At 45.4% G+C, this 27346-nt stretch overlaps 2 protein-coding genes across 5 annotated transcripts; both read right to left on the bottom strand.

Annotated features, from left to right (window-relative positions):
* Window positions 1-162: 162 nt before the first annotated feature.
* Window positions 163-10726, bottom strand: atxn2l (ataxin 2-like). Of its 2 annotated transcripts, none has more exons than XM_073494380.1 (23): window positions 10633-10726; window positions 10207-10264; window positions 8938-8994; window positions 8772-8843; window positions 8476-8674; window positions 8106-8224; window positions 7736-7827; window positions 7426-7632; window positions 6972-7282; window positions 6682-6765; window positions 6066-6206; window positions 5369-5482; window positions 5140-5201; window positions 3848-4146; window positions 3390-3459; window positions 3124-3303; window positions 2970-3033; window positions 2220-2386; window positions 1884-2016; window positions 1635-1768; window positions 1163-1345; window positions 417-567; window positions 163-317 (listed from the first exon to the last, which is right to left on the bottom strand). In XM_073494380.1, exons 1-23 carry the CDS (start codon window positions 10647-10649, stop codon window positions 259-261), a joined length of 2973 nt encoding a protein of 990 aa, XP_073350481.1. In that variant the 5' UTR covers window positions 10650-10726; the 3' UTR covers window positions 163-258. The 2 variants fall into 2 exon arrangements, with proteins under 2 accessions (XP_073350481.1, XP_073350482.1); XM_073494381.1 differs by having other exon boundaries at window positions 1656-1768; window positions 10633-10725.
* Window positions 10727-12492: 1766 nt separating this feature from the next.
* Window positions 12493-25596, bottom strand: sh2b1 (SH2B adaptor protein 1). Of its 3 annotated transcripts, none has more exons than XM_073494384.1 (10): window positions 25287-25596; window positions 21467-23570; window positions 20774-20875; window positions 19800-19891; window positions 19419-19501; window positions 19066-19221; window positions 18466-18677; window positions 18068-18242; window positions 16422-16512; window positions 15535-15639 (listed from the first exon to the last, which is right to left on the bottom strand). In XM_073494384.1, exons 2-10 carry the CDS (start codon window positions 23192-23194, stop codon window positions 15618-15620), a joined length of 2661 nt encoding a protein of 886 aa, XP_073350485.1. In that variant the 5' UTR covers window positions 23195-23570; window positions 25287-25596; the 3' UTR covers window positions 15535-15617. The 3 variants fall into 3 exon arrangements, with proteins under 3 accessions (XP_073350486.1, XP_073350485.1, XP_073350484.1); XM_073494383.1 differs by lacking the exon at window positions 25287-25596 and adding an exon at window positions 25144-25270; XM_073494385.1 differs by lacking the exons at window positions 16422-16512; window positions 25287-25596 and adding an exon at window positions 25144-25270 and having other exon boundaries at window positions 12493-15639.
* Between the last annotated feature and the right edge of the window lie 1750 nt (window positions 25597-27346).

The raw sequence follows: 27346 nt of genomic DNA, 5'->3' as shown, positions 1-27346 counted from the left end.
GCTTTATCTTCGTGACCCCGCAAACTAGCCGTAACTCCTTTCTTCAGCAACAACAGCGGGACAGACCTCGGCTCACAGGACGCAGTGGGGGGAAAGTCACTGCTGATGCACGACACTGATGGTGAGGATGTCATACAACTTCATGTCAAAAAATCCGAACTATCCCTTTAATGTGAAGTCAGGAGGAGGGAATGTTGTGATGTCGCGCAGGAACGCTCGTCTTCCTCGCTCTGGATCCAGCTGTGGCGAGGAGGAGGGTCAGTTTGCAGAGGGGTGGAAGGACAGCTGCTGGGTCGGGTGAGCCTGAACCTGAACAGCTGGAACACAGAAACATCGTCGATGAATGAACAGGAAAACTCAGTGTGATGTTTTTGAATTCAGTGTTCTCCAACGTTTGTCGTCCAGGTGCGTTTTACCTTGTGGTGGTCCGATGTAGAAGTGTTGTGGCGCCCCCTGCTGGGGGTTGGAGCCGCCGCCCTGCTGAGGGGAGACGTAGTGCAGCATGACGGGCGGCAGTCCGTGACCTGCAGAGTGGTGAGGACCGGACATGCCTCCAGGGACGTGAGCCTGCAGAGGACAAACAAGACGCCATGTGAGTGACTGCAGAGTGAGATCAGAGCCGCAGTTACACTCGGGACTAAACTGGGGGCGGCAGTAGCTCAGTCGGTAGAGACTTGGCTTGGGGACTGGAGGGTGGCCGGTTCAAGTCCAGCTACAGACCATAATATGGAAGTGGGCTGGCAGCTGAAGAGGTGCCAGTTCACTTCCTGGGTTACTGCCGAGGTGCTCTTGAGCAAGGCACCAAAACCCCCATGTGCTCCCCGGGCGCCTGTCATGGCAGCCCACTGCTCCTAGTTTGCAATGTGTGTACTTACAATGTGTAGCTAGTGATGGGTTAAATGCAGAGGACTAATTTCGGGTGTGTTTGCATGTCGCATGTAAAAGACAACTGACAAAATAAAGATTCTTCTGTGATCCGTGTCCAGACGGGTTGTTTTTTTTACTTTGTCATGGACTTAAAACAAAAGATGAGAATTCTGGGTTCACTGAGAATCAGAAAAAGTCAGAAATCTGAGATTGAACTCTTCGTTTTGCTTCATCAGTTCCTCTTCAGCAGGAAGCGTGTGTCTTACAGACGACGTTTCCTGATGTTGCCGCTCACCTGTGACAGCTGGCTGATGGAGGGGAAGCCGTGGGGCAGCGGCTGGTGGCCCGGGAGGCCGTACCCCTGCATGGCGTAGGAGGCCTGCGGGGAGCTGTGGCCCGGCTGGAGGTTAGGAGGAGTCGGAGCCGACAGACCTCCAGAGTGGAAGAGGGACTGAGGCTGAGGAGCAGCCGGACTCGACTGAGAGAGAAGATGAAGAGAAACACTCGACATTAATCAAACCTGGTTTTCACAAGCTCTAACCACTAACTACACATGATGTCACATCTAGTAGCCAGAAACGTTTCATTTCATGATGAAGGTTTTAAATCACAGAACCGCTGAATGTTTTGATCCATTAGCAGAAGTTTTATATGTTGTATTAAAGTCGGCGCACAGTAACGACATCACACTGACGTTAAAGGACATTTTCATGCTTCAGTCTGTTCACTACACAAATAAAGAATTTCTCCATGCAGCTGTTATTTACCGTAAATGTCAGCACCTTTACCTGGTTGTGTCCTGGGCTGGGTGCTGTGTGCTGTGGTGGGGGCTGGTTTCCTGTGGGGGTGGTGGAGGGCTGAGGGTGATGGATGGAGCCCGCGTGGTGCGAGAACGACTGAGCTGAGAGAGAAACAGAACCAGGGCAGGACGGAGGACAGGAAACAGGACTGAGTTACATTCATTTAAAACTTTGTGCCGTAACTTTCATCGTATGATTAATCTGAGTTCGTCTTACCGTACACGGCCTGTTGTGGCCCCGGCTGGCCCTCAGCCTGGCCGGGGTACTGGGGGCCCGGATGACCCATCTGCTGATGAGGGGCCCCGGACGTCAGCATCCTCGCACCTCCCTGCAGCATCGAGTAAACCGCCTGGAAACAATCACAGAGACGGAAGAGACTTTTAGAAAACAACTCATTTTTAATCAGCTCTGAAAAGAAAAATGATTTAGTTTTACTTTAAAACACTTTGAAAGAACGTGTTCCTCCATCGATCTATCGTCTTTGCTTTTTTAAATTAAGATTAAAAATCAAATCCAAGCTGTCAGACATCTTTTACGGCGACAGTCTCGTACCTGTCCGTGGTAGTGTGGCGGCATGGCCTGGATCACCTGACCGTACTGCAGGTAGGACTGGGGGTAAGGCGAGGCCACCAGCGGGGGTCCTGCTGCCGAGGCTGCAGCTGAGATCATGGGGGAGGCGGGGGAGGGATGGTGCTCCGGACGCTGTCCCACCACGGGCCCTGACACGGCAGAACACAAGGACGGAGCGTTATTGATAGTTCAACACAGACAAAGTTAATATTGATGGATTGAGATAAAGAGGAAGTTTACAATGGATTCAGTGATTTACGCTGTCGGCTACGCTTCTTTTTATTTTGTTTGATAATCTCCATTCAGAGTGAGCTGGATTAGCTGTTAGCAGCTGTAATGTGAACATGAACGTACAGACGAGTACGTATAAGTGTATTTATAATTCATTTAAATTGAAACCTGCACACTCTTTACGTCTCCTTACAGGAGACTGAATCTGTTGTAATTCTCTAACGTCTGCAGAGAAACGTTGTGTACAGACATAAATAGAGCTGCAATCATTCATTGATCAACTGTCAACTATTTTGATAATTGATGAATTAGTTTGAGTTATTTTTTAAGAGGAAAACAAGTCGACATTCTCTGATGTCAGCTTGTTTAATGTGAATATTTTCTGGTTTCTTTCCTCTGTGACAGTAAACTGAAGATCTTTGTTGTGGACAAAACAAGATGTGCTGCTGCCTGAAACATTAATAATATTAATGAAAATTAAGTGTGTGTGTGTGTGTGTACCTTTGGGTCTGGGGTATTTGCCCTGGTTGACGGTCGACATGCTGTACTGATACATCTGTGGAGCCTGAGGAGGACACGAGGAGACGTTACAGCAGAGTGAAGACATGAATGATGTCACGTCGATGGTGACGGACAGGAAAGACAGGACTCAGACCTGGATGGAGGGTCCCTGGATGTGGAGCGGGGAGACGTAGGACAGGTAGTGTCCAGGTGGGTTGCTGTAGAGGGCTCCTCCTCCTCCTCCTCCTCCTCCTCCTCCTCCTGGCTGTGGAGGCAGAACCACAGTGGGGCTGGGTTGGGTCGGTCGAGGAGGGGTCGGGGTCGGAGCTGGTTTCTGACAACATGGAGACAAATAATAACTTCAGAGAGGAAAATCTGAAGAGAGATCAAACTGTTCGTGTGTGTGTTCATCAAACTGACCACAGCTGTGTTTCCTTTGATGGGAAGAAACTCTTTAGCGTTTGGATTCAAAGTTGAGTTTTTCACCTGCCTGTAAACATGAAACCAGAAAATATTATTGAGCTACAAAATATATTTCAAATCATATCTCATCTCCTGACAGTCAGCTCGTCCCTCCGCCGCCAACTGTGACCGTTCAGGACATCTGTGATTTCCAACATGGCTGAAGAAACTCTTTTCCTTCAGTTTCCTTTGTAACAGTACACCACCTTGTGCTGACACCACCTTGTGTTAGCGCCACCTTGTGTTAGCGCCACCTTGTGCTGACACCACCTTGTGTTAGCGCCACCTTGTGCTGACACCACCTTGTGTTAACGCCACCTTGTGTTAACGCCACCTTGTGTTAACGCCACCTTGTGTTAACGCCACCTTGTGTTAACGCCACCTTGTGCTGACACCACCTGAGTGTAGATACTTACACAACAGCAGCTGCAGACGCAGCCTCAGATCTGTCGCCGCTGTCTGAACAGCCCTCCTCACCGCCGGGGGCCGCTGCGCTCGCTCCAGCGGGCCCCTCTGGTCCTGAGGACTGAGGGCCAGCAGGAGCCGTCGGTGTCGGGGCAGCGGGGGTCGCGGCCGCCTCTGTGGTCGGCGGCAGGTCTTGGGCGGAGGAGGTGAGGGAGGGTTTAGGAGGCGCGGGAGAAGAGGAGGAGGAGGAGGAGTCTGCAGGAGGATCTGCAGAGGCCGGACTCACTGAGGGAGACGAGCTGGGCTGCAGCTGAGACACAAACTCAAACATGAACAGCTGATTCATAGATTATCAGTCTGTCCTTCAGCTCCGTGCTCGAGTCTCAGACCTCCACACGTCTACAGGATGAACAAACCACAAACTGACTGAACAGCTGACTGACAGAAACAATCGGTCCCTCACTAACGTTTCTGGACGTGATGAACTTACTTACAGGATCAACTTTACAATAATGAACGGCACATTTTCAGTGAAGAAGCCGACAGAAGGTCTGAAGTTTTCTCTCCTGTTCTTATGACTCGAGAACTGGTAGAAAAAAGTCTCCTCAGGTAATCTTTCCATTTTTGGGGATTTTTTTTTTCTTCAATTTCTTTTCACAATTCCACTCTGAACATTTTTTTTTCAGGAAAAAAAAAAAAAAAAAAAGATTTTCCCAGAACAAAAAATTATTTAATTTTGTAGGTGAACAAAAAAAAAATTCACTACGTTTCACACACGAAAAAAAAAGTCATTTATTTTTCTCCAGGAGAGAAAAAAAACAACAAAATGTTGTCAGACTGGGTTTTTCCCAGGAGAACAGTTTCCACACGTTTTCACAGATGTAAAAAAAAAAAGTGGAATTTAGAATTTTTTGTGAAACAAGTCTTTTCAAAAACTTTTCTCCTGGAAAACATTTTTTTTTTTTTTTTTGCCGGGATAATCTTTCTTTTTTTTCTCCTGAAGACATTTTCCTCACACGGTTTCAAGCATGAAATTTAATTTTTTCAATTTATTAAAGATTTCGCCAAAAAAAAAAAAAATAATTACACGTTTTCACGGATGGAAAACAAATTAGGGAACTTCGAAAGTTTGAAAAAAAAACAACAACTTCCCCCTCAGGAGACAAAATTAAAAATCCACTCAATTTCTGTATGACCCCAGCGTGACCCCTGTGTGACCCCAGTGTGACCCCAGTGTGACCCCTGTGTGACCCCAGTGTGACCCCTGTGTGACCTCTGACCCTCAGTGTCACGTTATTCTCACCCTGAACTCTTTGCCGAACTTGCGGAGCTCCTCGAGCTGAGACCTCTGCTGCACTGAGGGAGCTGAGGGAGACAGACGGTACGGATCAGATCAGAAAAGGTTCAGGCAAAGATTTCATGAAGTAAAGAGGAAGACTGCACATTATCTTGACACCTTAAGGCAGCATTCTGTACAGAAGGTAGAAACAGGAGACAGGTGTGAAGGTGGTGAAGGTCAGGAAGAGTTTTACCTTTGCTGCTCTTTGCTTCCTGTGGACCGGACGGACCGGACGGACCGGACGGACCGGACGGACCGGACGGACCGTCAGTTCGCTCTTTAGCTGCCGAGTTCAGGATCTCGTTCACTGTGAACCACAGAGACCTTCAACAACCAACTGACTGCACGTCTGACGTCACTCATTGTATTTTCTTTGCGTGCTGTAACAAAGTGCTGCATTTCCACTTTCAAGGTTTAATGTTTCTTTGAATTCAACTTTTCCATCATTTTTTGTTCAGAAAGTTAACGAGAGAAATCTCAAACATTTGCTCATTCAGGCTTTAACATTTGAGTATTTTCTGCTTTTTTTCTCCGTTACTGTACATTTAATTTCTTTGAAGACAAATTATCTCTTAAAATCATTTTGACCTCATTTCATTGTCACTGTTTCCAGGTTCCTGTTTGTATTTTGCATGTCGGTGTCAGATTAAATGTATTATAACAAACTCCTGCGGTCAGTTTTTTGTTCTGCAGCGTTCAAGCTCTCATTATTTTGCTGCTGCAGTGTTTTTCTTTCTTCAGCAGCCATTAAACTCTTATTTCACCTCAAACAAGCTGCTGAAAACTGTCGTCAGTACAACATATTACTACTGAATCATTCCTGCTGTTCAGAGACTGTTAGAGAAGTGTTCAGTTCAGATCACTGACAGGTAACTCTACAGACATCTCACCGTCGACAGGGAAGATCGGGGTGGGGCCGGAGGGTTTGGTGGTGGTTGCCATAGTGACAGCGGAGGGGGAGGAGTCCAAGAAGGCGGGGCCGACCAGGGGGAGGTCCTGGGGAGGGGCGTCTGGTTTTGGACCACGAGAGACTGGAGGGAGGACAAGAAGCAGAGATGAAGGGAAGAGAGAGAGGAGAAGTGTGAGTGAGTGTGTGTGTGTGTGTGTCTGTGTGTGTGTGTGTGTGTGTGTGTGTGTGTGTGTGTGAGTGTGTGTGAGTGTGTGTGAGTGTGTGTGTGTGTGTGTGTGTGTGTGTGTGTCTGTGTGTGTGTGTGTGAGTGTGTGTGTGTGTCTGTGTGTGTGTCTCTGTGTGTGTGTGTGTGTGTGTGTGTGTGTCTCTGTGTGTGTGTGTATGTCTGTGTGTGTGTGTGTGTGTGTGTGTGTGTGTGTGAGTGTGTGTGAGTGTGTGTGTGTGTGTGAGTGTGTATGTGTCTCTGTGTGTGTGTGTGTGTGAGAGAGTGTGTGTCTGTGTGTGTCTGTGTGTGTGTCTCTGTGTGTGTGTGTGTCTGTGTGTGTGTGTGTGTGTGTGTGTGTGTGTGTGTGTGTGTGTGTGTGTGTGTGTGTTACCTGCAGGGGAGGACTGGGAGTTTGGGGTTCGCAGGTTTCTGTTGCTCTGGAGTCTCTGAGACTTTGGAGAAGTTCTGGATGAAACTGAGAGACGGTGACATGAACTTAAAGCATCACTCTGATATTTTCAGGTTTCATCTTGACTCACAATAAATATCTTCGTATTGTGAAGTCGCCTCAGATCATTTAATAAAAGCTCATACTGGGCCACAAAATCAAATGCCACTCAATATTTTTCACTTAATACTTCGATGTTGTGAAAATCGCGTCAGGACGATCCAGCTCCGTACCTCCGTTAACAGACGAGCGCGTCGTGTCGGCCAGCGCCTGAGGATGGGACAGGGAGTGTGGGAGAATGTGATTGGTGCAGGGAGGGCTGTTGGCCGCCGGCGGGCTGCTCTGTGATTGGTGGGGAGAGTAGGCGGTCCTGACGGACAGTGGGCTGCTCCTGTCAGAGGGAGGTTTGGGGGAGGAGGAGCTGGGTGGCGGGTGTCTGGAGGAGGAAGGTGCTGAGGTTCGACCGGAGCCTCCGGTCCTCATGCTGCTGCCCGACAGGCCGATGTCTCGAGCCCGCTGAGGGAGAGGGATGTATTTACCTTCCCTGGAAACAAGAAAAAGAGAAAGTGAGAGGACTTCTTGTATTTTTTTTACCCGAACAAACAAGTCTGGATGGTGCCGTGAACTCATTTGTCCTTCGTCACAGATTTTCATATTTAAATGACTTGTTGATTTTTAAACTCTGACCTGCTGCTGGAGGAGAACCCGGGGCTGGACCGTTCCTCCCTCTCTCGGACCACCGAGCTGAATTTGTCCTCCTCGCTCCGGCCCTCGTCGTTCTCTAAAGAAACCCGCCGGCGGTACTGCAGGCTGCTCTCGATCTCGTTGGCTAACCGAGCCGCTCGAGCCTCCCGCTGACGAAAAACCTCAGAGTTCCCCTTCTCTAAAGGCATGCTGGGAAAACAAACATACATGACAAAAATACAGGATTATCAGGACGGTCGAGTGGAAGCTGTACACGCGTTGACCCGTACGTATGAACTGTGACAGGACTCACGTGTACATGGAGAGGCTGGCGTCGTAGGTGGACTTGACGCCGTACGCCTCCTCGTTAAACTTGAACATCTCGTTGGCGTCCCAGCCGTTAGACTGAAAGAAAAACATCCAACATGAAGAAGAAGAAGCTTCTCTCTCTCTCTGCTGTGATTATCTTTAAACTGGACACAGTTATATATTTCATGTTGTGGATTTTATTTAGTTAAAGTTTTATTTGTTTTACAATAAAGCATTTCGTTTTGAAAGACACAAACACTGCATGTCTGCTAAAACAACATGACCAGAATGCTAATTAGACATTCGTCTAACACAAATCTGTGTGTGTGTGTGTGTGTGTGTGTGTGTGTGTGTGTGTGTGTGTGTGCCCTCACTGTGTCCGCCTCCAGCTCAAAGTTTTCTCCGTTCCCGTGTCCGTCCCACCTCTGCAGAACTTTCTCCCGGTGTTCACCGTTCACCCTCACAGAGCTGATGGCCGTGTCGGTGAACGTGTCTGAATACACACACACACACACACACACACACACACACACACACACACACACGTCAATGATAAATCAAACTAACCCTTGAGGAGGCTGTCAAAGAAAAACATCTGTTATAATCCACTTTTCCAAATGCATTTACAGAGCAGAACAGCAGCCATTTTGTCATCTGTTGTATGCCTGAACACCAGTAACACCAGTAACACCAGTAACACCAGTAACACCAACTACAGCAGCTACAGTGTGTTCATCATCTTACCTCTGACAGCAAAGCTCAAGTCGACATCGCGGCAGGTCATGGTCACCAGGTCGGTGGGACTGAAGATCATCGTGTCAGTGATGTCTTCAATCCTCGGAAGACAGGACGAGCTTCCACCTCCTTCCTCACCTCCTCCTCCTCCTCCTCCTCCTCCATCCCCATCACTCTGTTTATGAACAGCATCCACAGCCAGCTCACACTGGTAGAGAACACACAGATGATAAATCAGTCACTGCTCCAGCCCTGTTGTGACTGTGTGAGGACAGACAGTGAAGGATTGTAGCGAGGCGTTTCACCTGTGAGCTTAAAGTCTTGAAGATTCCTTCGTACACGGCGCCATTTTTCACTCTGACGTCACAGGTGGAGCCCTGAAACCAGCAGAGAGGAACGACTCAGTCTCTATTTTCTCTTTTCTGTTTGTTTTACTACGACTTCAGTCAGACAGAGGAGAGAACGACTCACCACGACCGCTGTGAGGAAATGAAGCATCCTAGCGTTGTTGTAGACGCCTTCAAACATCTGAAACACAGACGGCATTATGACACGACGTACAGGAGAAACAGCTCCGCTTTCTTTCAGCTCCGTCCATGGACAGAGGTGGAGGAAGTATTCAGATTCTTTACTACAGTACAAGTACTAATACCACCCTGTGAAAATACTCCATTACAAGTTAAAGTCCTGCATTCAAAACTGTACTTAAGTAAATGTAAGCACAATGTACTTAAAGTATGAAAAGTAAAAGTACTCATTGTTCAGTAAAACGGTCACAATACAGTGGTCAGCGCTCCCTGGTGGACAAACTTCAGAACAACATCTTTCCTGACATTTTTCACCGCTTGTTTCATTTAACATCTGCCGCAGGCTGATATGTTCTGATAATATCTGTTTCATTTGTCAGCTTTAATGTACACATAAGTCTGAGTTCATGAGTTATTATAATCATAATTGTTTATATCAACAGCACATATTACATTTAGTCTGTTTCTATGTTGATTTAATTTGATTAAAAGCGATTTCTTGGTCACTGTAAACACTTTTACTCTCTGCCCCAAAACTCCTTAACATATTTTACACTTTTTATTTATTTAATGTTAAAGGACTTTAACAGTGTGTTATAGTTACTACAGCAAAGGGTCTGAGTGTTCACCATCTGATGGAGCTGATTAAACCTTTACAGAAGAAGAGGAAAGCTTTGAGGCAGCTTACTACTTTATTTTATAGGCAATCATTTAAAAACAATGAGTATTAACAACAGTTAAACAGGATGTCTACAGCTGTCAGACAACTACATTTTATGCCTTTAAAATAATTTTTCAAGATAATTTTTAACCAAATTAAAGACAGATTTTTTTGGGCAAATCATGTTTTTCATAAGTTTTGAAACTTTTAGTAGATTTGTTGGTAATACTTCTGTAATCTTGAGTAAAAGTAACAAAAAAGAGTAAAAAATAAAGAAAATAAACTTATAGTAAATATATTGCGATACTGATGTATTACTAAATTTACATAAATAATGGATTACAATACTTCTGGCACCACTGATCAGTGACAGTCAGCACATTTAAGAAAGAGGACTGCAATCTGTTCTGATCTGCTGCCCTCAGAAATCACTTCCATCAGGCAGCTCCAGGTAACAACGAGCACCTGACTGTCATAAATAACTCACCAGCTGCTGACAGCAACACTCCCAGCTCACTGTGCTCATGAACACACGGAGCTGTCGGTACTTACCAAGCTGTTCAGAGGAGCGGACTGAGTCTGTGGCGGCGGCTTCATTGTGTTTCTGGTCCTGCAGGAGGTGAAAACAAACGTGAGCTAACAGCTAATGAAGACTGAGAACAATAACAAGCCCCAAACAGGCAACACAGCAACATGTCTAGCTAGCGAGCGAGCAATTTAAACGTTGACATGACACGAGTAGGTGAAGATTACATTAAGTACCACAGTCTCCGCCGTCTCTATGCAGCTGAAGTCAGAGAAGCTGTGTGTTGTTGTTGTTGTACAGAACAGTAAAATCAGCTAGCTAACTCGGCTAACGTTGCTAGCTTAGCGCAGACGTCGAATTTTAGCGACAGAGACACAAACGAACCGCTAGAAACGATGTTGCGATCACATCAGAAACTGACAGGTGAAGAAGTGTGAGCAAATAAATCATACTTTTTAGTCATGTGCATCCCTGTTGTTCCAGTCTCGTCGCTGCAGTGAGAAGTCACACGGTTTGACAGGCCAAACACGGGCCGCCGCTGAAAAACAACAAAACACGGCAGCAGGGGCGCTCGATTTGGCAAACCCCGGCAACAGCGCTGCGCGTGATAGGTGTCGACTCCGGCGGGCGGGCTCAGTCCCGTCCGTGGATAGATCCGTGGTCCTGTCGCGCATCAAGAGTCAATCAAGAGCAGCCGGGCTCAACCGAGAACGTAAAACGAACGCACCCATCCTAAATCCCGCCTACTGATTGCATCTGAAAGCTGATTGGACGGCCTTTCTGTCGATAATTTCTGACCTTGTTTCTAATTGGTTTGATTTGACGTCGATCATTAATCTGACGGGCTGTCCCGCTAAAGGTCATGTAAGGAAACTGAGGCTGCGGACGTTTTGTTGTTGTTGTTGTTGTTGTTGTTGTTGTTGTTTTGGAGAAATGACGAATTAAAACTTAATTTCAACAAATGTGATCCGGTCTGACTTCTGCTTCATCCATGACAACTATTAAGAAAATATCTTAACAGATTGTTTTTAACTCAATTACCAAAAAAAGGGGGAACGTTTCCATTTCTTGAACTTTTATCTACAAACTTAACTATTTTATAAAATGTGCAATCAGAATAAAATAAATTAATCAAATAAATTAATCAAATAAATTAACTGAAGGACCACTAACTGGATTTTCAACCATCTCTCTTGTTCTCCGACTGCAGACGACAGCTGTTGAAATCTCTCGTCTTTCATTTTGGCAACAACAGCAGCTCATGACAAGTTTGGTATAAACTGTATGATGGCTGCTGTTCTCATGTATTAGTCTGATAATGAACCAGTGGCTGTTCTGTAAATAAGAAATCTTATACAAAACATTTTGCCCAAGATAATTAATTGTATCCTTGAAAATCTATCTACCGTTTCATTTACACACCGATGCACCTGATGACTGAAGCACTCAATGACCAGCTCATGTTGGATGACCTGGCCCCAACGGTTCTGCATCATAATTCAATGAGTGCAACTTAATTTATGAATAGGCATTGTATAAAGCAATCATCAGCTGAACTAGTGAATGCTATAAACTAGATTTTGACACATTGACCTTCTTATAGAAACACCATCAAAATCAAGTTATAAAGACTTTGTCTTTTCACAGAACGACTCAACTTCTGTCATTCTTTGGTTGTTTTTGTCTGTTCCTGGTCTCTTGGACACCTACAGGCTCATAATTAGACGTTTGTGGTTCATCATAAACATTTAATACCTGTGCAGGATCAAAATAACATTTTAGATCAGTTCATTTCTTATTGTTAAACTTGACCTCACGTCATGTCCAGCGTGTATTTTTTTTAGATGCAGAGGCAATTCTTTTCATAAAAGTCAGAATTTTAAGGAAAAGTCAGAAATTTGAGAAAAAGTCAACATTTTGAGGAAAAAGTAAAAACTTTGAATTTTAAATTAGTTTTAAAAACTTTAAATTTTGACTTTTTCCACAAAATTCTGAGGAAAAAGTCAAAATTTAAAGTTTTAATATTGGCAGAGAAACATTTTTATTCATTTATCTAATTAGTGCTTTAAAATTTTGACTTTCCTCCTCAAACGTCTTTAATGCTAAAGCTAAGCTTATATATTACTTAACAGTTAATGATAAAACACCATCTCTCCTGCAGGTTTTGCTTCTTTAGCATCATACAGTCGGTTTTGTTAAAATTCATACCGTCGGTGGTATAAAAGTGGTATCTTCACACCTGTTAGGCAACATTCAGAAGTCTGTTACCAGAGTGACCCCTCAGTGAGAACAAAAGACCAAACACCAGCCAGTATGTTTCACTATATTTATATTATATCATTAAATTCAATGTAGTACCTGAAACTAACCACACAGGGTGGACAGACGACACTGCCCGCCCTCAACACACGGTCCCAGCAAAGAGAGAAAAGAGACAGAGAAAGGCACAAAGAGTTTTGAAACTGAGAAAAGGACACAGAACATGATGATTGGGGGGGGAAGAAAGGTGCATATAGACAAATACATGAGCAAAGAAAAGACCGGTGGAAATGACTGGGGAGGTTATGTGGTGCATAAAGAAACAGGCAAGCTCTAAACTGAGTGATGAACGAAGACAGAGCGACACGAATGCAGGCAGAGGCCGATGACGAGACGACAGACACAGAAAGGCACAAGTAGAAAAAGTAGGTATTCTCATTGACATTTTCTGCTAATTGTATATTTTTTGATGAATGGAGGATGAGGTCGAGGAGGAGAAGACAGCATGAAAGAAGAGTGAGGACACTGTTTAGCCTTGAGAACGAGGCTTTACAGCAAATCTTATATATTTTTTTCCTTCTTTTTATCCCAAAAATAAAAAAAGGCACAAACACATTTTCAACTGAATTACAAGATGGAGTCGGAACAAAGTGTTACATGGAGTAAGCATACAAAATAAAAAGGTGTCTTAAAAACAAATAAAATTAATACTATTATTCTGACCGTTATTATTATTATCATTATTATTATTTCCATCAATATTATTGTTATTGGTATCATCAATAATTTCTCTCTGAGGAAACGCGTCTCGTCTCGCAGTTTGACAGAGAGCAACAGAGAGAGAGAGAAAGAGAGAGAGACACATAGTGTGAGTGATGCTGCTGAGTGTGTCTGAGGTAAATGTTTCCTGCCTGCTTCAGTTCAGGTGTCACTCAGACCGACGACGTCACGGTCACCGCTGGGTCGAGACGTCGAACCAAACTCCATTCAAAAAACTGTCAGTTTAAGGCTGACTAATGAGTTCTAAGAGGATTTTTTGTAACGTCTCTTTAAATCAGCATTCAGAACAGATTGTTAACGTTTATAAAGGCCAGTTTTTAATAATCAAAATTTCCATCTATTGAAAAACCAATTGATCATTTTTGTCCGTTAGAATCTTAAATTTATCAGAAGACATGTTAATATCGGTAACCTTATAGATTTCGTTTTTTTCCCTTTAAATTGAAATATAATTCTGAACCACTTTCATAAATCCATTTCACAGATCAATTAAAATCAATAATGAAAACATCTGAGTTGCCAGGTTGTGAAATATCGCATTAGTTTGTGTTTTAATCCTTTGGTGCAGGCACCCGTTATAAATAATCTCTTTATGTATCGTTAATAAAGCATTTACTACCCAAAAACATGAGTGTTCATTAATCGATTGGCAACATTTATAGCTGTGTTATTACAAAAGGTACACCAGATCTGGCAACCCACAAGTAGTTATTAATAATGGTGCTGCCAATAATCTGCACATTATTATTTTAGACTCACTTTCACCTTAATTTTGCCTAATTTTGCTTAATTTTTCACCTTCAAATATCAGCTTCTGAGCTAAAATACATGTTACTAAAAGTCTAAAATACATCTTCATCCCATTCATGACCTTAGAGCAGCCTGTTTTTTGTGTATATCTGAAGTAGTAGTTGTAGTTGTAATGTTAACTTTAGTGTCATATTGTGTCAGTCCAATCGGCCAACAGCCCGAGTTGCAGTGTTCGAGTGTCTGGATAAAATCCAATGTGTCTGCTTCTTTGTTACATTGAGACGTTTTAACATCAGACAGACGTCTTGTGGACGGCTGAGTCTCATGTGAAATTCTGTATTACAGTTCTGATCTTAGGCCTCGTATCAAACTGTGTTCATACACCTTTTCCATTACAGAAACAGGGGCCAATCAGTCAGTTACTTTAATTTGCCTTTTTATCTCTTTATCTAATAATTGAAACATTCAGTCAGGTAGCAAATTTTTCAGGAAAGCAACGCAGAAACAATTTCAAGCAGTTTCAAGAACTGTATCAAAAATCCCAGCATTGTTCAGACCTTGAAAGTACATTAAAATTCAAGGATTTCCAGCACCTTGCAAACCGGTTTGAAAGTTTTTAAAACGTCCCAACTCTAGACCAAAATCTTCCTCCTAGTTACAAGACTAAACACTTTTAGCAATTGTGGCAGTGAAGCAGGAAACTTCATGTCATTAGTGTTTTACTGTCATACATTCAACCACATGTTGTGATTATTGTTAATCTTAAATTCGTCCAATCAGACACTTCTATACCTTTAAATCCGTTCATTTTTGAATGGAGTTTGGTGTGCCGTCGTCTCCGCAGCAGTCAGACTGTAGCGCGTCAGGTCTACCTGCCACAGTACAGGTGTGTGTAGAGTGTGTTTGGCCTCTGGTAGCGTGTGCTGTCTTGGCAGGACCACTGTGAGGTATTGGGGCTGCTGGCTTCACAGGGCTCCAGCTCCTCCACTGTTCAACAAAGAGCTGCTGTGAGGCGTACCGGCAAAAACAAAGCTTATTGGACTAAGAAATAAAATAAAAAGTACCGCGTGTTAGTGTCATAAAGCTGCTCTCACCCGTCTCTCCGTCTGCTTAGTCTTCTCTCTCTCTCTCCTATAGTGTTAGTACTTTTACACCTCCTCCTCCTCGTCTCCTCCACCTTGCTAACAAAATAAAAATACTGGTTATGAATGGCTATGATGTACGCCGCCTCATCCAATCTCACGTTCGCTCACACACACACCGTCACACACACACACTCACACACACTCCTCCTCCCCCCTCCTGGCCTTCCCTTCATCAGAAGAAGGAGTACTGGTTATCGATGGCTCGGGGCGCCCTCGCTCCCTCCCTCTCCTCCCCCTCCACAGCTTCTAGTTGGCGGAGAGGAGTGTCCCTGTCCCTCTCCTCCCAGTCCTCCACTCCTCCTCCGCTACCACCTCCGCTGCCTCCACTTCCTCCTCCTCCGGCTCCTGCTGCTGCTGTCGTTGTCATTGTCACTACAGCTGCTCCTCCTCCTCCGCCTCCTCCTCCTGCTCCTCCTCCTGCGACCTCCGTCTCATTTCCTCTCTCCTGGGGAGGAGTCGGCGGCGGCGGTCGGCCCGGCGGCAGCGGAGGAGGCTGGGGAGGGCTACGGGGTCTGCTGGTCAAGTCTGCAGGGAGGAGAAACAGACGAGAGGAAGCGAGAAGAAAGAAAAAAAAAGAGGGGAAATGAGAGAAAAGTGTAAATAAAGGGAGGCAGAGGCAGAGGAGGAGGAGAACGAGGAGGAGGAGGACGAGGAGGAGGAGGAGGAAATAAGGTGAAAAGTGTGAGGAGTGAGGTGAGAGTGTAGTCGGAGGAGAGAGGGGTGAGGCGGGGGAGAAACAGAGAAAATGACAGTGAGTGAACGGTTAAGTGGAACAAGTCTGTGGTCATGGAGTCCATGGGAGTCATGGAGGCAGTCCAACTCCAGGAGCACACACACACACACACACACACACACACACACACACAGTTTTAACACTACTGGGTCATGTAGGGCTGCAACTTGTCATTATTTTCATGTTCACAGATTGAGTATGTTATATACAGGTGTAGTGTTCAGACTGCTCGCAAGAAATTAAAGTTACAATAAAGTTTTATAGGCAAAACAAATGTGTTAGAGTTAAATCACAATCTGATGTTCATCGTTTTCCTCGCTCAACTTCTACTGTCTGAGTCAAGCTCGCCCTGATTGGTGCGACACATGAACACAATCACCAGCGTGATTCAAAAGGCACATCGTGATGAAATAAAGACCTGAAGAGTCCCGACCGGAATGAGAGAGATGTTCATACGTCAGTCTGAATAATCACATGAATCAAATTAAATCGACTCATTCAGCCTCTCAGTCCCACACACACACTCCCTCTCTCTCTCTCCTTCTTTCGCTCAGCCGAGTCCGGTCTCACTTACACACAGTCAGAGATGGGGGTTGATGGAGAGTCAGGATGGCGCGTAGTGATGACATCACAGACTGTAGGCCGACTGCCTGCCCTGTCTCGGCCTGCAAGGGATGAGCCAACGGATACAACAGACAACAACAGAGAGGTCAGAATGGTGCAGTTACACAGTGAGCAGGTGGAGACGACTGCAGGCCACACATTTAACACACACACACACACACACACACACACACACACTTTCACTTTCACTGTGAAAGTGAAATCAACAATGCTGATCTAAATTATAATCTGATTATAATCTGATTAGACAGAGATAAAGACTTCAGACATGATGAGAGGCAGAAGATGAGAGAAGAAGCTGCAGACTACAAACAGTGTGGCAGCACACACACACACACACACACACACACACACACACACAAAGATGACAGATGGATTTAGTTTAAACACACACACACACTTTTTTTTCCAACCAGCAGCAGAACACCTGACTGAGAGGTTCAAACTTACTCTAACTAAAGAGGCGCTCCTTACATGTGCAGAACTTGCCTTAGAAACATCATGTTTTTAAGTTTTCTCAGTATCAAAGTAATCCAGTGACAATTGTCTGTACGTCCACAGGTTTACTGCAAACAGGAAGCGCTAACAGCTGATTCAGCAAAGTTTTAATGACGTTTGGAGTATTTAGTTTTAGTTTTTTTGGTTGTTTAAATCAGGTCTCCAGCTCCTTCAGGTGTTTAGCAGAATGCTGCAGCGCTGTTTTACTGTGAAGCTCCAGAAATGTTCTGTGGACTACGAGACTTCACCTGACTTTATATCATCAGGAGGAGATGATGGCTGAGCCTGACTTTATATCATCAGGAGGAGATGATGGCTGAGCCTGACTTTATATCATCAGGAGGAGATGATGGCTGAGCCTGACTTTATATCATCAGGAGGAGATGATGGCTGAGCCTGACTTTATATCATCAGGAGGAGATGATGACTGTATTTGACCTTTTAGGTGAACTGTTCCTTTTCCTTACACTCCTTTAACTTCAGGGGAGGTTTTCTCTGCTGCTCAAGATGTCTTATTGTCTTTTTTAACTAAAGAACGACAGACGGACAGACAGATAGATGAAGTTTAAAGTCACTCTGAGGCGCTCCTGCTCTCTTTCCAGTATATTATACTTATTGTCTACATTAAGCTCCTCACAGTGATATTTGTTATATCTGTTCCATAGAGGAACAGTGCACAAGTAAAGACGAGGTGTTACACCGACACTGTGTTTTACTGGATATTAATCTCTGCAGTCGGCATGAAATCAATAGATACACTGCATTTTATAAACTGACCTGACATTAGAAGGATCTCATTCACAGCATTTCCAGTTGGATTAAACTGATTTTATTTTCTTTACACATGAGAGAAGATGAATAAGTGATCGCTTTGTTTTCAGCAGTGGGAACGAGCCTTGTGTTTAATCCCTCTGTGTATTAAAGCGGACGTAGTCTTTTTGTTAATGAGATCCGTGTGTGAAGTGTTACATGTAAGACATGAGATCGACATTTTAAACGGTCACGTCTGAAAGGTTGCTTCCTTTCCTTTCTCTGTTGCTGGTTTTGTTTTTTCTGCCTCGTCTCTTTGTAACGTTGGACGGCTGGGTTCACTCATACCTGGCTGTCGAACAGCGGTGGCACCCACGAAGCTGATGAGCGTGACGTCCGAGGCGCCGCCGGACTCCAGGGGGATCGGGTGCACCCGGAAGTGCTCCAACATGTCGAAGATGGACTGGAACCAAAGGTGCTGCACTCGGCACTGACCATCCTCGTTCAGGGACAGACGGAGGTGCTGAGGGGAAGAGTCAGAGGTCAAAGGTCAACAGAGGAAAAGTTTCTTAAGGATTTTAATTTAAAAACATGTTGGCTTATTATTATCTGGCCACATCTGTGACTGGACACACAGTCATCTTAAAGGTCTCTTGTTTTGTTCTCGTGCTCACAAAAGGTTAGTTAAAGGTTAAAATGTAGAAACTGATCACCACAACACACAACAACATCTCTCACGGTCTCACCTTGGCCTTGCCCTGGAAGTTAAAGGTGAGGACGTACTCTCCACGCCGTGTCTCGCTCTGGCGGACCAGGAAGACGCCGTGGCTCGCCGGGCCTCCGGCCAACACCAGCTGAGCAGCTTTGAGACGGGACAGCGTGCCGTGGAACCACTGACACTCGCTGAGCGGGTGCTCCACCGCCTCTGCAGTGGTCGTCTCCGAGAACAGGAAGGAACCTGCACAAGTGAATGGTACGTATGAAAAGTTTAAAAGAAGTAGTTTTTGGTTCAGTATTTACATTTTCATTGATTTAAACATCCTACAAGGAGTTTTTAACTTGTTATAAAACAGTCTCAGTTAAATACTGCTGCCTCTTTATGACCTACATGAGTAAACAAGACCATCAGAGAGAAGACTGGTGACTCTTTCTGCCTGTCGCCGGGTCGGAAAAGTCATAAAACTAAAACTATTTTTCATGACAAAGTGCTGAGGATGAATTGAAGGAAGAAGCTGCTTTGTAGTCTGGAGGTTGAGCATGAAAACAAAGACATCGGCAGAATAAACCAAAAACAAAAGTTCTTTGTAGCAGCTTTAAGTAAAAACACATCTCTGGATCGTACTCACCTGTGGCGTCTGGCGTCTCAGCGAACGGTGTGCCCAGACTAGCCCCGCCTCCCCCGAGGATCCGGCTGTCTGGTTCGTCGAGAGGGGCTCGAGGCGGCAGCTCCGGTGGGAGAGGATCCATCAGAGGAGAGGAGCCTCCGATGCCTCCGTAACACACTGAGGGAACAGTTCACCAGTTACCCTCATATATCTGCTTTTATACTGATTATATTCTCTCAGGACGAGTCTCAGCACAGTCGTACACACAAACGTCTCAGAGAGAAGCTGTAAACGTCCACCAGCTCATTAACAGCTCAACTTATTGTTATAAAAAGAAGAAGTTTGACTCTGCAGTCACAGTGTCACAGACGCACCTTGTGAAAGACGATCGACGATCTCAGGCGTCCCGCTGATGTCCAGCGGCCCCCCACACACACCTTCAGCATCCTCCTGCTCACTGGAGACAGAAAGAAGCTGCATTTATCAATCAAACTTTATTTATAAAGCATCTTTAAACAAATCAAAATGCAACTCAAAAGTGCTCTACAAGTGATCAAAGAGACTAACACACACCGACAGCAATAAAATAAAAAGAAAAGACAAAAACAAACGTTAAAATAAAACAAATGTTAATAAAATAACAGAATAAAATATTTAAGATAAAAAACAAATGAATTAAAAATAAGTATAAACATTGAAAACCACATAATTTAAAGCTGCTCAGTTCGTCCGTCACACTCGTGTTCGCTCTCTACCTGAGACAGATGCCGTTCCTGATGTCACTCAGCCAGGCTCTCATCTGAACAGCGTCACGCGTCTCGATCACGTACTGCGCCGACCCCTCCAGCTGAAAGACGTGAAGGGTTCAGTTTTAGATCTTTGTTGATCGTTTAACTAAACGCACTCATGACTCCAGAGTTGTCACCATACTGACATTTCTAACTTTGATACAATACCTTGAAAATCGATATCGATATTTGATACCATGTTCGACACCACGGGGAAACATTGACACATTGAGGTTAAAGATTTTGATTTTTTTGAATACAATATATATAACAAAGTTTGTGATTGGGCATGAGGCCTAAAGCTCAGCTGGTATCAGTATCAATAGTGTAGAAAATGAGTATTGGAACAGTTTATCGATATTTCAATAAATCTAACTGACTGTTAGATGTTACCCCACTGCTCCTTGTGTTTTCAGGATATTTCTTATATTTGGCTCAAATGCTCAGATGGTTTGATTAAACTGCTTCAGTATCCGCTCAGTGTGAAAAAGTTGGACTTAATTTTAGGCGTCAGTGACACACAAATACACGAAAACATACATTTTTCAATCCGTTCTCCATGACAGCATCTTTGTCCTCAAAAGAACGATGCAGCAGGAGAACAAACTGTCACCAGGAGCATCAGACATCTACTGGACAAGAATTGTTCTTCCAAGAAAATATGGGAAGAAAACTGTTTTTATTCATTGATTCATTTATTTGATCTTTTACAACAGCTGTATCCACTTCACTGAGAGCACCAGGACCAAAGAAATAACCAGGTGGAGAGGAAACTTCACAGACGACCTGAATCTTTGATACATCTGACACACCTGTGGGCAGAATGCTTCAGAGCAGCTGCCAGTGTGGATTTCCCTCGAGACACTCGGTGAAGAGACGACAGAGAAGACAGAGGGAGGAGTGATGGAGGAGTGATGGAGGAGTGATGGAGGTGTGATTACCTGCAGCAGGAAGGTGTTTTCCTTGTCGGGGACCTCCAGCGCCGTGGTGCTCCTCACATCCACGATGGAGCAGCACGGGACAGTCAGCCGGGGCTTCGATGACTAAGAGACAGGTAAAATCAATAACTGGTGTTTCTACATTATAGTTTACTGATCAGCTCTCAGCACAAACATCTGAAACATTACTGAATCTGAAACTATTTCATGTCTTTGCAACCAGCGAAGACTCCAGGAAGTCACAGCTCCCAGCCGTGACACAGTGCAACACATAACACCTGTCACCTGTTCATCTGTGAGCTCTGGTCAGAGCCAGGCGAGCTGATTCCAGTCCTAATGCTAAGCTAAGCTAACCAGCTGTAGCTTAGACCTGCTGGGGCTGAACTGACAACAGTTATTGTCTCCATTATCGATACAACGTCAGAATACTCTGCATAAACCCCTTCAACATGTCCCAGTTCAATGTGACGTCTTCAGACTTCTTATTATATTCCAGCAAACATATTTTGTTTAATATCACATATGAGAGACAAAAATGATGAATCAGTGAAACCTCAGAAGCAGATTCATGCTGCAAACACTGAATCCAAGAACTAGTGGCACCATTTTCAGACATTTTCAAGACCAATCGTGTAACTGATTCATCAACAGTGAAATAACGCTGCACCTTCAGCTTCACAGGAGGGAAACACTTACTTTGGGTGGAATGAAGAATTCCAAGTAGTACTCTTCTCCCCGCTCACCACCGTCTCTGTCCCTCTCTTTGAGGACCAGACGACATTTATGCCAGCGTCCTCCTCTCCAGGGCACGTTCCCTCCGCTGGCCAGAGGCTGAACTGAACCCGCCTGAGCTGCAGCCGATGAAGCTGAGGCAGCGTTGTTGTTGTCCGTACCGTGATGCAGGAGACCGAAGGAGAAGCCAGAAAAGCCGTGGCTTCCACTTAACTCGTCGTTGGATGAGCTGACGCTCACCCCGCCCTCCCGCACCAGCCGGCCCACCTTCCTCGGAGGACCCATGCCGGCGGCGGCAGCGCTGCTCGGGGGCAGCGTGGAGGAGGCGGAGTGAGAGCCGGCGGTGTTCGGGGTGAGGACGGGAGGAGGGGATCGTGACAGGCGGAGTTTCTCCAGTCGATGGCTCCACTTCTCCTTCTCGCCTCCTTCACCGTTGCTCCGCCGCCGATCCCGAGCAGCCTCGGACAGAGACAGGGAGGTGGCGCTGCTTGAAGACGAAGGGGGCAGTGAGGAGGAGGAGGAGTGGGGAAGGGAGAGGGGCATGGACAGAGAAACAGGCATGGAGGAGGTGGGTGTGGGAGGCTGCGTCCCAGAGTTCCTCTTTGAGGTTGAAACCAAGGTAGCGTCCTGCACACCCATCGTGTAGCTGTAGCTGGAGGGCAGCTGGCTCTGGGCCGAGTCACTGGAGGAGCTTCGCCAGTGCAGGATGCCCCGGACACTCCCCCGCACACTACGACCCACACTCCGCAGAGAGAAGCGCTTCTTCAGTTTGTTTTTGGAGGAGTTGGGCGTACTGTTACCTTTGGAGCCCGGCGGAGGAGTGACCGAGGAAGAGGAGGGTTGAATCTGAGGAGTGTGGGAGGGGTCCGCACCGTCCACCTCTGTGGATTCTCCCTCCCGCTCTTCTGGCTCAATGTCCTCCCCCACAGACGCCACCCCTAACCAGCTGTCCTCCTCTTCCTCAACCGGTGCTTCCCCGTTGCCCGGGGCGATCATGGCTCCCCTCTCCTCACGCCTCCCGTTGTTCCCTCCGACTGAGGAGCAACAGGACGACGACGAAGATGGAGGCAGGACTTGGCCGTGGGCGTAAGAGTCTTGAAACCTGTCCCCGCTGCGGTTATCCAACACCAACCGCGTCGGCGCCGGCTTGGATGCGGCCCGCGTCGTGTTAGTCGGAGGACATGGGAGGACGGCTCCCCCAGACGCCGACAGGGGTGAGACGGCTTCCTCTTCCAGGGAAGTAGCATCTGACTGGGGAGCCCAGCTCACCATGTCCTCCCTCCCAGAAGCACAGCTCGGCGGGAGCGCCCCCTCCAGCTCACTCTGGAAGTGACGAACAAAACGGTCGGTGAAGCGCCGACAGAAAGCGGCGGCTGAGTCTGGGGAGTAGTGGGGGTTCTCCAGGAGAAACGCCCGGAAGTGGCGTGCAAAGTCACCGGCTGCGACGCGGGCGTGGAGCTCACAGAATTCGGTCCAGCTCAGGCAGGGAGAGGGGGACGGCGTGGGGGTGTCTGACAGGGAGGACGGGTGAGCCTGGGGGGGAGGGCTCACCAGAGGTGGGAGAGGAGGGGGCCGGGGGGACAGGGGCAGCAAGGAGGGAGATGGAGGGGAGGGAGAGGGGGAGGGGGAGGGAGGTAAAGGGGAGGAGTTTGTCGCCCGCGGGCTGGGCGGGGTTAACAGAGAGCCGTTCATTGTGATCGAATCAAATCACTTCAAACATACGACAGACAGCTGAAGTGATTGCACAGCTGGGGGGAGTGAGGGGGGCAAACACGGCACATTGGTCTAATAAGTTACAAACGAGTGTGAAGTGAAGAGTCGAGCTCAGCCCCATCGAAGAGTTAACACCACGACGCACCAGACTGCTGCAGGAACAGGTCAAATATCTCCAAGGATAAAATTTCTGCTACATTATTTTATGAAATTAAATATCTTATCGTTTCAACAAGAAGAGACGGGGTTCAGATAGCCAGTAAACAGATGGATGGAGGAGGTAAGATGTGTGGGATTCACGTGGTCGGCCGCTTCTTCACCGTCTGTCAAACGTCCGGAGGAGAGAGGACACATCCTGTAGAGACAGAGACAAACTGTGAGAGTGCAAATAACCTTAAAGGTCTGTGGACACAAACATGACACACACACAACAACAGAATTCAAACTACTAGTTCACTCAGTCAGTGAAACTCGAGGCGACCAAAGTTCACTGAAAGAATAAAAAAATGTTTTGCCTTTCTAAATGTGCACTGGGAGTTTATTCCCTATAAATCTAGAAAGCTTTTAATAAACAGCCTGGAGGGAGAACCAAGGACATGATGGAGTTCAGTTATATATAATGAAGATACAGCAGGGAGCCAATTTATCAAACTGAGGATTTTAAAACCAGGTCTGGTTTGTGATGGAAACCAAAGCAGCTTCATTTTGGACCAAATGAAGCCTCCTCGTTGTGGTATACATAACGATTTCAGCATCTGTAATAGACACAAAATACTCCCATAGTCGTATGTGGGGCACGAGAGCTAGATAAAACAACACTTATATCTTTACATTATTATGCATCAATAATCTCATGTATGTGCTGCTCTAACCTGCCTCTTCCTCCTTGTAGCTTGGCACGGCACACTGCATCTCGTTGTGCATGTACGACGACAGTAAAGGTTTCTTTTATCATTACTATTATCAAACACTGACAGGGCTTCTTCTACTTCATTATGAAGACTTTTAATTTCGATACTTTCAGTAAATTCAGATGATAAAACAGGATTTTAGGATTTTAATGGAGGACTTCAGATTTCTATTACAGCTGAACTGATGCTTGATTTATGGGGCCAAACTGATTTTAGGAAATTTAAAATTCAACATCAATATATCGACACACACACACATTTGTTTTTTGTTTTGGGATCTACTTTTATATCTACGTTTTATACTTTCTACTCCATTACTTTTAAATGATCTGAATACTTCCTCGACACACTGACTGATCTGCACAGAGCAAACACTCACTTTTGTACTTTAGAGGATGAAACTGTTAACATGCAGCTGACCTGATGTTTCCTTCACTGGTTATTCTTGCTGACTGATGTTATTAGTAATTACTTATAAACCATTAAATCTACGTGCTGTCTGTGGTCATTAATGAGGCATGTGAGCAGCCTGTCCTCTCTGTCGTTACATGTCATACAAATAAACCAACAACTGGAGAAAATGACAGGCAGCCCTGCAGATTAATGATGCTAACTACTGCATAATGTGGCTAAAGCATCGTTAAGATGAATATATCACCTCGCTAGCTAAGCTAGCATGAACTAGCAAGCAATGTGTGAGTGTTGCTCATTCAGCTTTCTTTAAAGACGTGTAACGTTCGCTAGCTAACAATAGCTACCTAACGTCCACTTGCTTACGGACCTGCTAATAATTAGCATCTTTATTCGTAAATGTTGGTTGACTGTAGCTCGTTTCGTGGTGACTTCTGTGCCCTGTGGCTGAGATGAACACATATTGAATCATCCAACAGCAGCTATCACGAAAGATTCTTTGCGAGCTAAGCTAGCTGTTAACCGTTAGCCAGCTAGCTAGCTATTAATAAACCAGCTAGCTAGCTATCAATATTGCTTCACCACAGTGTTGTGTGTTTTCTCTACCTGTTTATCACAGTCCAATGTTTTCATCCGTGTCTTTTGGTGGACCTGGCGCACATTTCACCATTCTTCCAGTCTACATAACGGAATAATCATTATCGTAAAGGTTGTTGTTGTTGCTAAATATGAATATTGCTATGCCTTGCCTGGACCCGTTCTTCTCGCACTGCCGTGGTTCTCGCGATAGTTGGAGGCTCCGTGTCGGGTCCTGACAGCTGCCGTTAACGAACCGCTGGATTCACGTCCCAGAACCGTGCCGGTGGACCCGGAGACACACCGGAGACACACCGGAGACACTCCGGAGACACCAAAGAGGCAGACCGACGCCTTCCAGCCGCACCTCCGCCTCACCGCGGCCACAGAGCGAGCGAGCGACCCGGTGCCGGTGCTGGTGCCGGTGCCGGTGCCGGTGGATCACAGAGAGCCGGACCCGTCCCGCATCGTCACTGACGGTCACTGACGACAGAGTCCATCTTCTGTCCCGTCATCGATCCGTCTTCTGCGTGATGTCTGAGCCCGGTGCATCATGGGGCTGTGATTGATGATGCTCACGCTGGATCCATGAGTGCTGCAGAGTATCCGAGTACATTTACTCGGATACTCTCTGAACAGCTGTGAACATCTGGAGGAGCAACGCGTCACAGTCACACAGCTGGTTCAGTGAATTCATTAAAATAATAATAAAAACAGACGTGAATTCATTTAAAAAGTGAGATAAGAGAAACTTCAGCTGTAATGTTCTTCTGTGTCTGTTCGTCTTTGTATTAATTCACCTTTTCACCTGTTTCTGTTTTATTTATTCATCTATTCATTTTAAATTCATTCATTCATCTCTGTATTTTTCTCCCTTTGCATTTCTCACCTCCTCATTTATATTATTTATGTATGAGTTAGAAAATCTTTATATCGGCCAATATTCTTTATTATTTATATCAGTTATATAATATAAATAATCACATAATGTATTTCTTCACCTGCTTTTAATCAGTCAAACTCTATTTATTTTTTATTATGTCTTTTAAGTATTCTTAGTATTGTTTGTTGTTTTGCAGCTACAGACCACAGCGACCTCCTCGTATGTGTCAGCTGACCCGGCAACACAAGCGATTCTGATTCTGATTCTGATTCTGATATAATAGAATATAATATAATATAATATAATATAATATAAAATATATATATAAACTACATTTCTATTATTATCAAACACTGTATGTAATGGAGGCAGGATCATTTACAGTTAACAATAAAAGTAAAAGTTTCACCTTGAGCACAAACTTCATCTCAACACATCTGTGACATCAAATGTTCTGATGGATTAAAGGGCGTCATTTATTTGTTCATCGAGACGTTTAGTGATTTTCATTTGGCAGTTTCAGTCCTCCGTAACCAGGAACTGATGAAAAACTGAGACGTAACTGAGTAAAGCTGCCAGATGATTGTAATCAGATTACATGACTTGTCTCTGAGATGTAGTCGAGTAAAACACAAATACTCAAGTAAAGTACAAGTTACCTTCATGTGTGCAGAAGCTGCAGAAGCTGCAGTCAGAGAAGACGACAGTTTAAGATTTAATGAGACTTTAATGAGTTAAATACAACAACACAGTAAGTGTCCTGTCCTCAGAGACGTGTCCACACCTGCACCTCATCTCAGAGACGTGTCCACACCTGCACCTCATCTCAGAGACGTGTCCACACCTCCACCTCACTTCAGAGACGTGTCCACACCTTCATCTCAGAGACGTGTCCACACCTCCACCTCATCTCAGAGACGTGTCCACACCTTCACTTCATCTCAGAGACGTGTCCACACCTTCATCTCAGAGACGTGTCCACACCTTCACTTCAGAGACGTGTCCACACCTGCACCTCATCTCAGAGACGTGTCCACACCTCCACCTCATCTCAGAGACGTGTCCACACCTTCACTTCATCTCAGAGACGTGTCCACACCTTCATCTCAGAGACGTGTCCACACCTTCACTTCAGAGACGTGTCCACTCCTTCATCTCATCTCAGAGACGTGTCCACTCCTTCATCTCAGAGACGTGTCCACACCTCCACCTCATCTCAGAGACGTGTCCACACCTTCACTTCAGAGACGTGTCCACACCTCCACCTCATCTCAGAGACGTGTCCACACCTTCACTTCAGAGACATGTCCACACCTCCACCTCATCTCAGAGACGTGTCCACACCTTCAT

Source organism: Pagrus major, chromosome 23 (genome assembly GCF_040436345.1).
Source record: "Pagrus major chromosome 23, Pma_NU_1.0".
Lineage (NCBI taxonomy): Eukaryota > Metazoa > Chordata > Actinopteri > Spariformes > Sparidae > Pagrus > Pagrus major.
This window is presented reverse-complemented; position numbering and strand designations above follow the sequence as displayed.

What these genes read in the sequence shown, in the direction of transcription:
- atxn2l (XM_073494380.1), bottom strand. An exon ending in ATTTCCTCACAGCGGTCGTG is followed by an intron (nt 8,844 to 8,937) that starts GTGAGTCGTTCT and finishes TGCTGGTTTCAG; the next exon opens with GGCTCCACCTGTGACGTCAG. An exon ending in GGGTTCTCCTCCAGCAGCAG is followed by an intron (nt 7,283 to 7,425) that starts GTCAGAGTTTAA and finishes TCTTGTTTCCAG; the next exon opens with GGAAGGTAAATACATCCCTC.
- sh2b1 (XM_073494385.1), bottom strand. Translation starts at nt 23,194, where the DNA reads ATGAACGGCTCTCTGTTAACCCCGCCCAGCCCGCGGGCGACAAACTCC. An exon ending in AAAACACCTTCCTGCTGCAG is followed by an intron (nt 19,892 to 20,773) that starts GTAATCACACCT and finishes CACGTCTTTCAG; the next exon opens with CTGGAGGGGTCGGCGCAGTA. An exon ending in CGTCGATCGTCTTTCACAAG is followed by an intron (nt 19,222 to 19,418) that starts GTGCGTCTGTGA and finishes CTGTTCCCTCAG; the next exon opens with TGTGTTACGGAGGCATCGGA.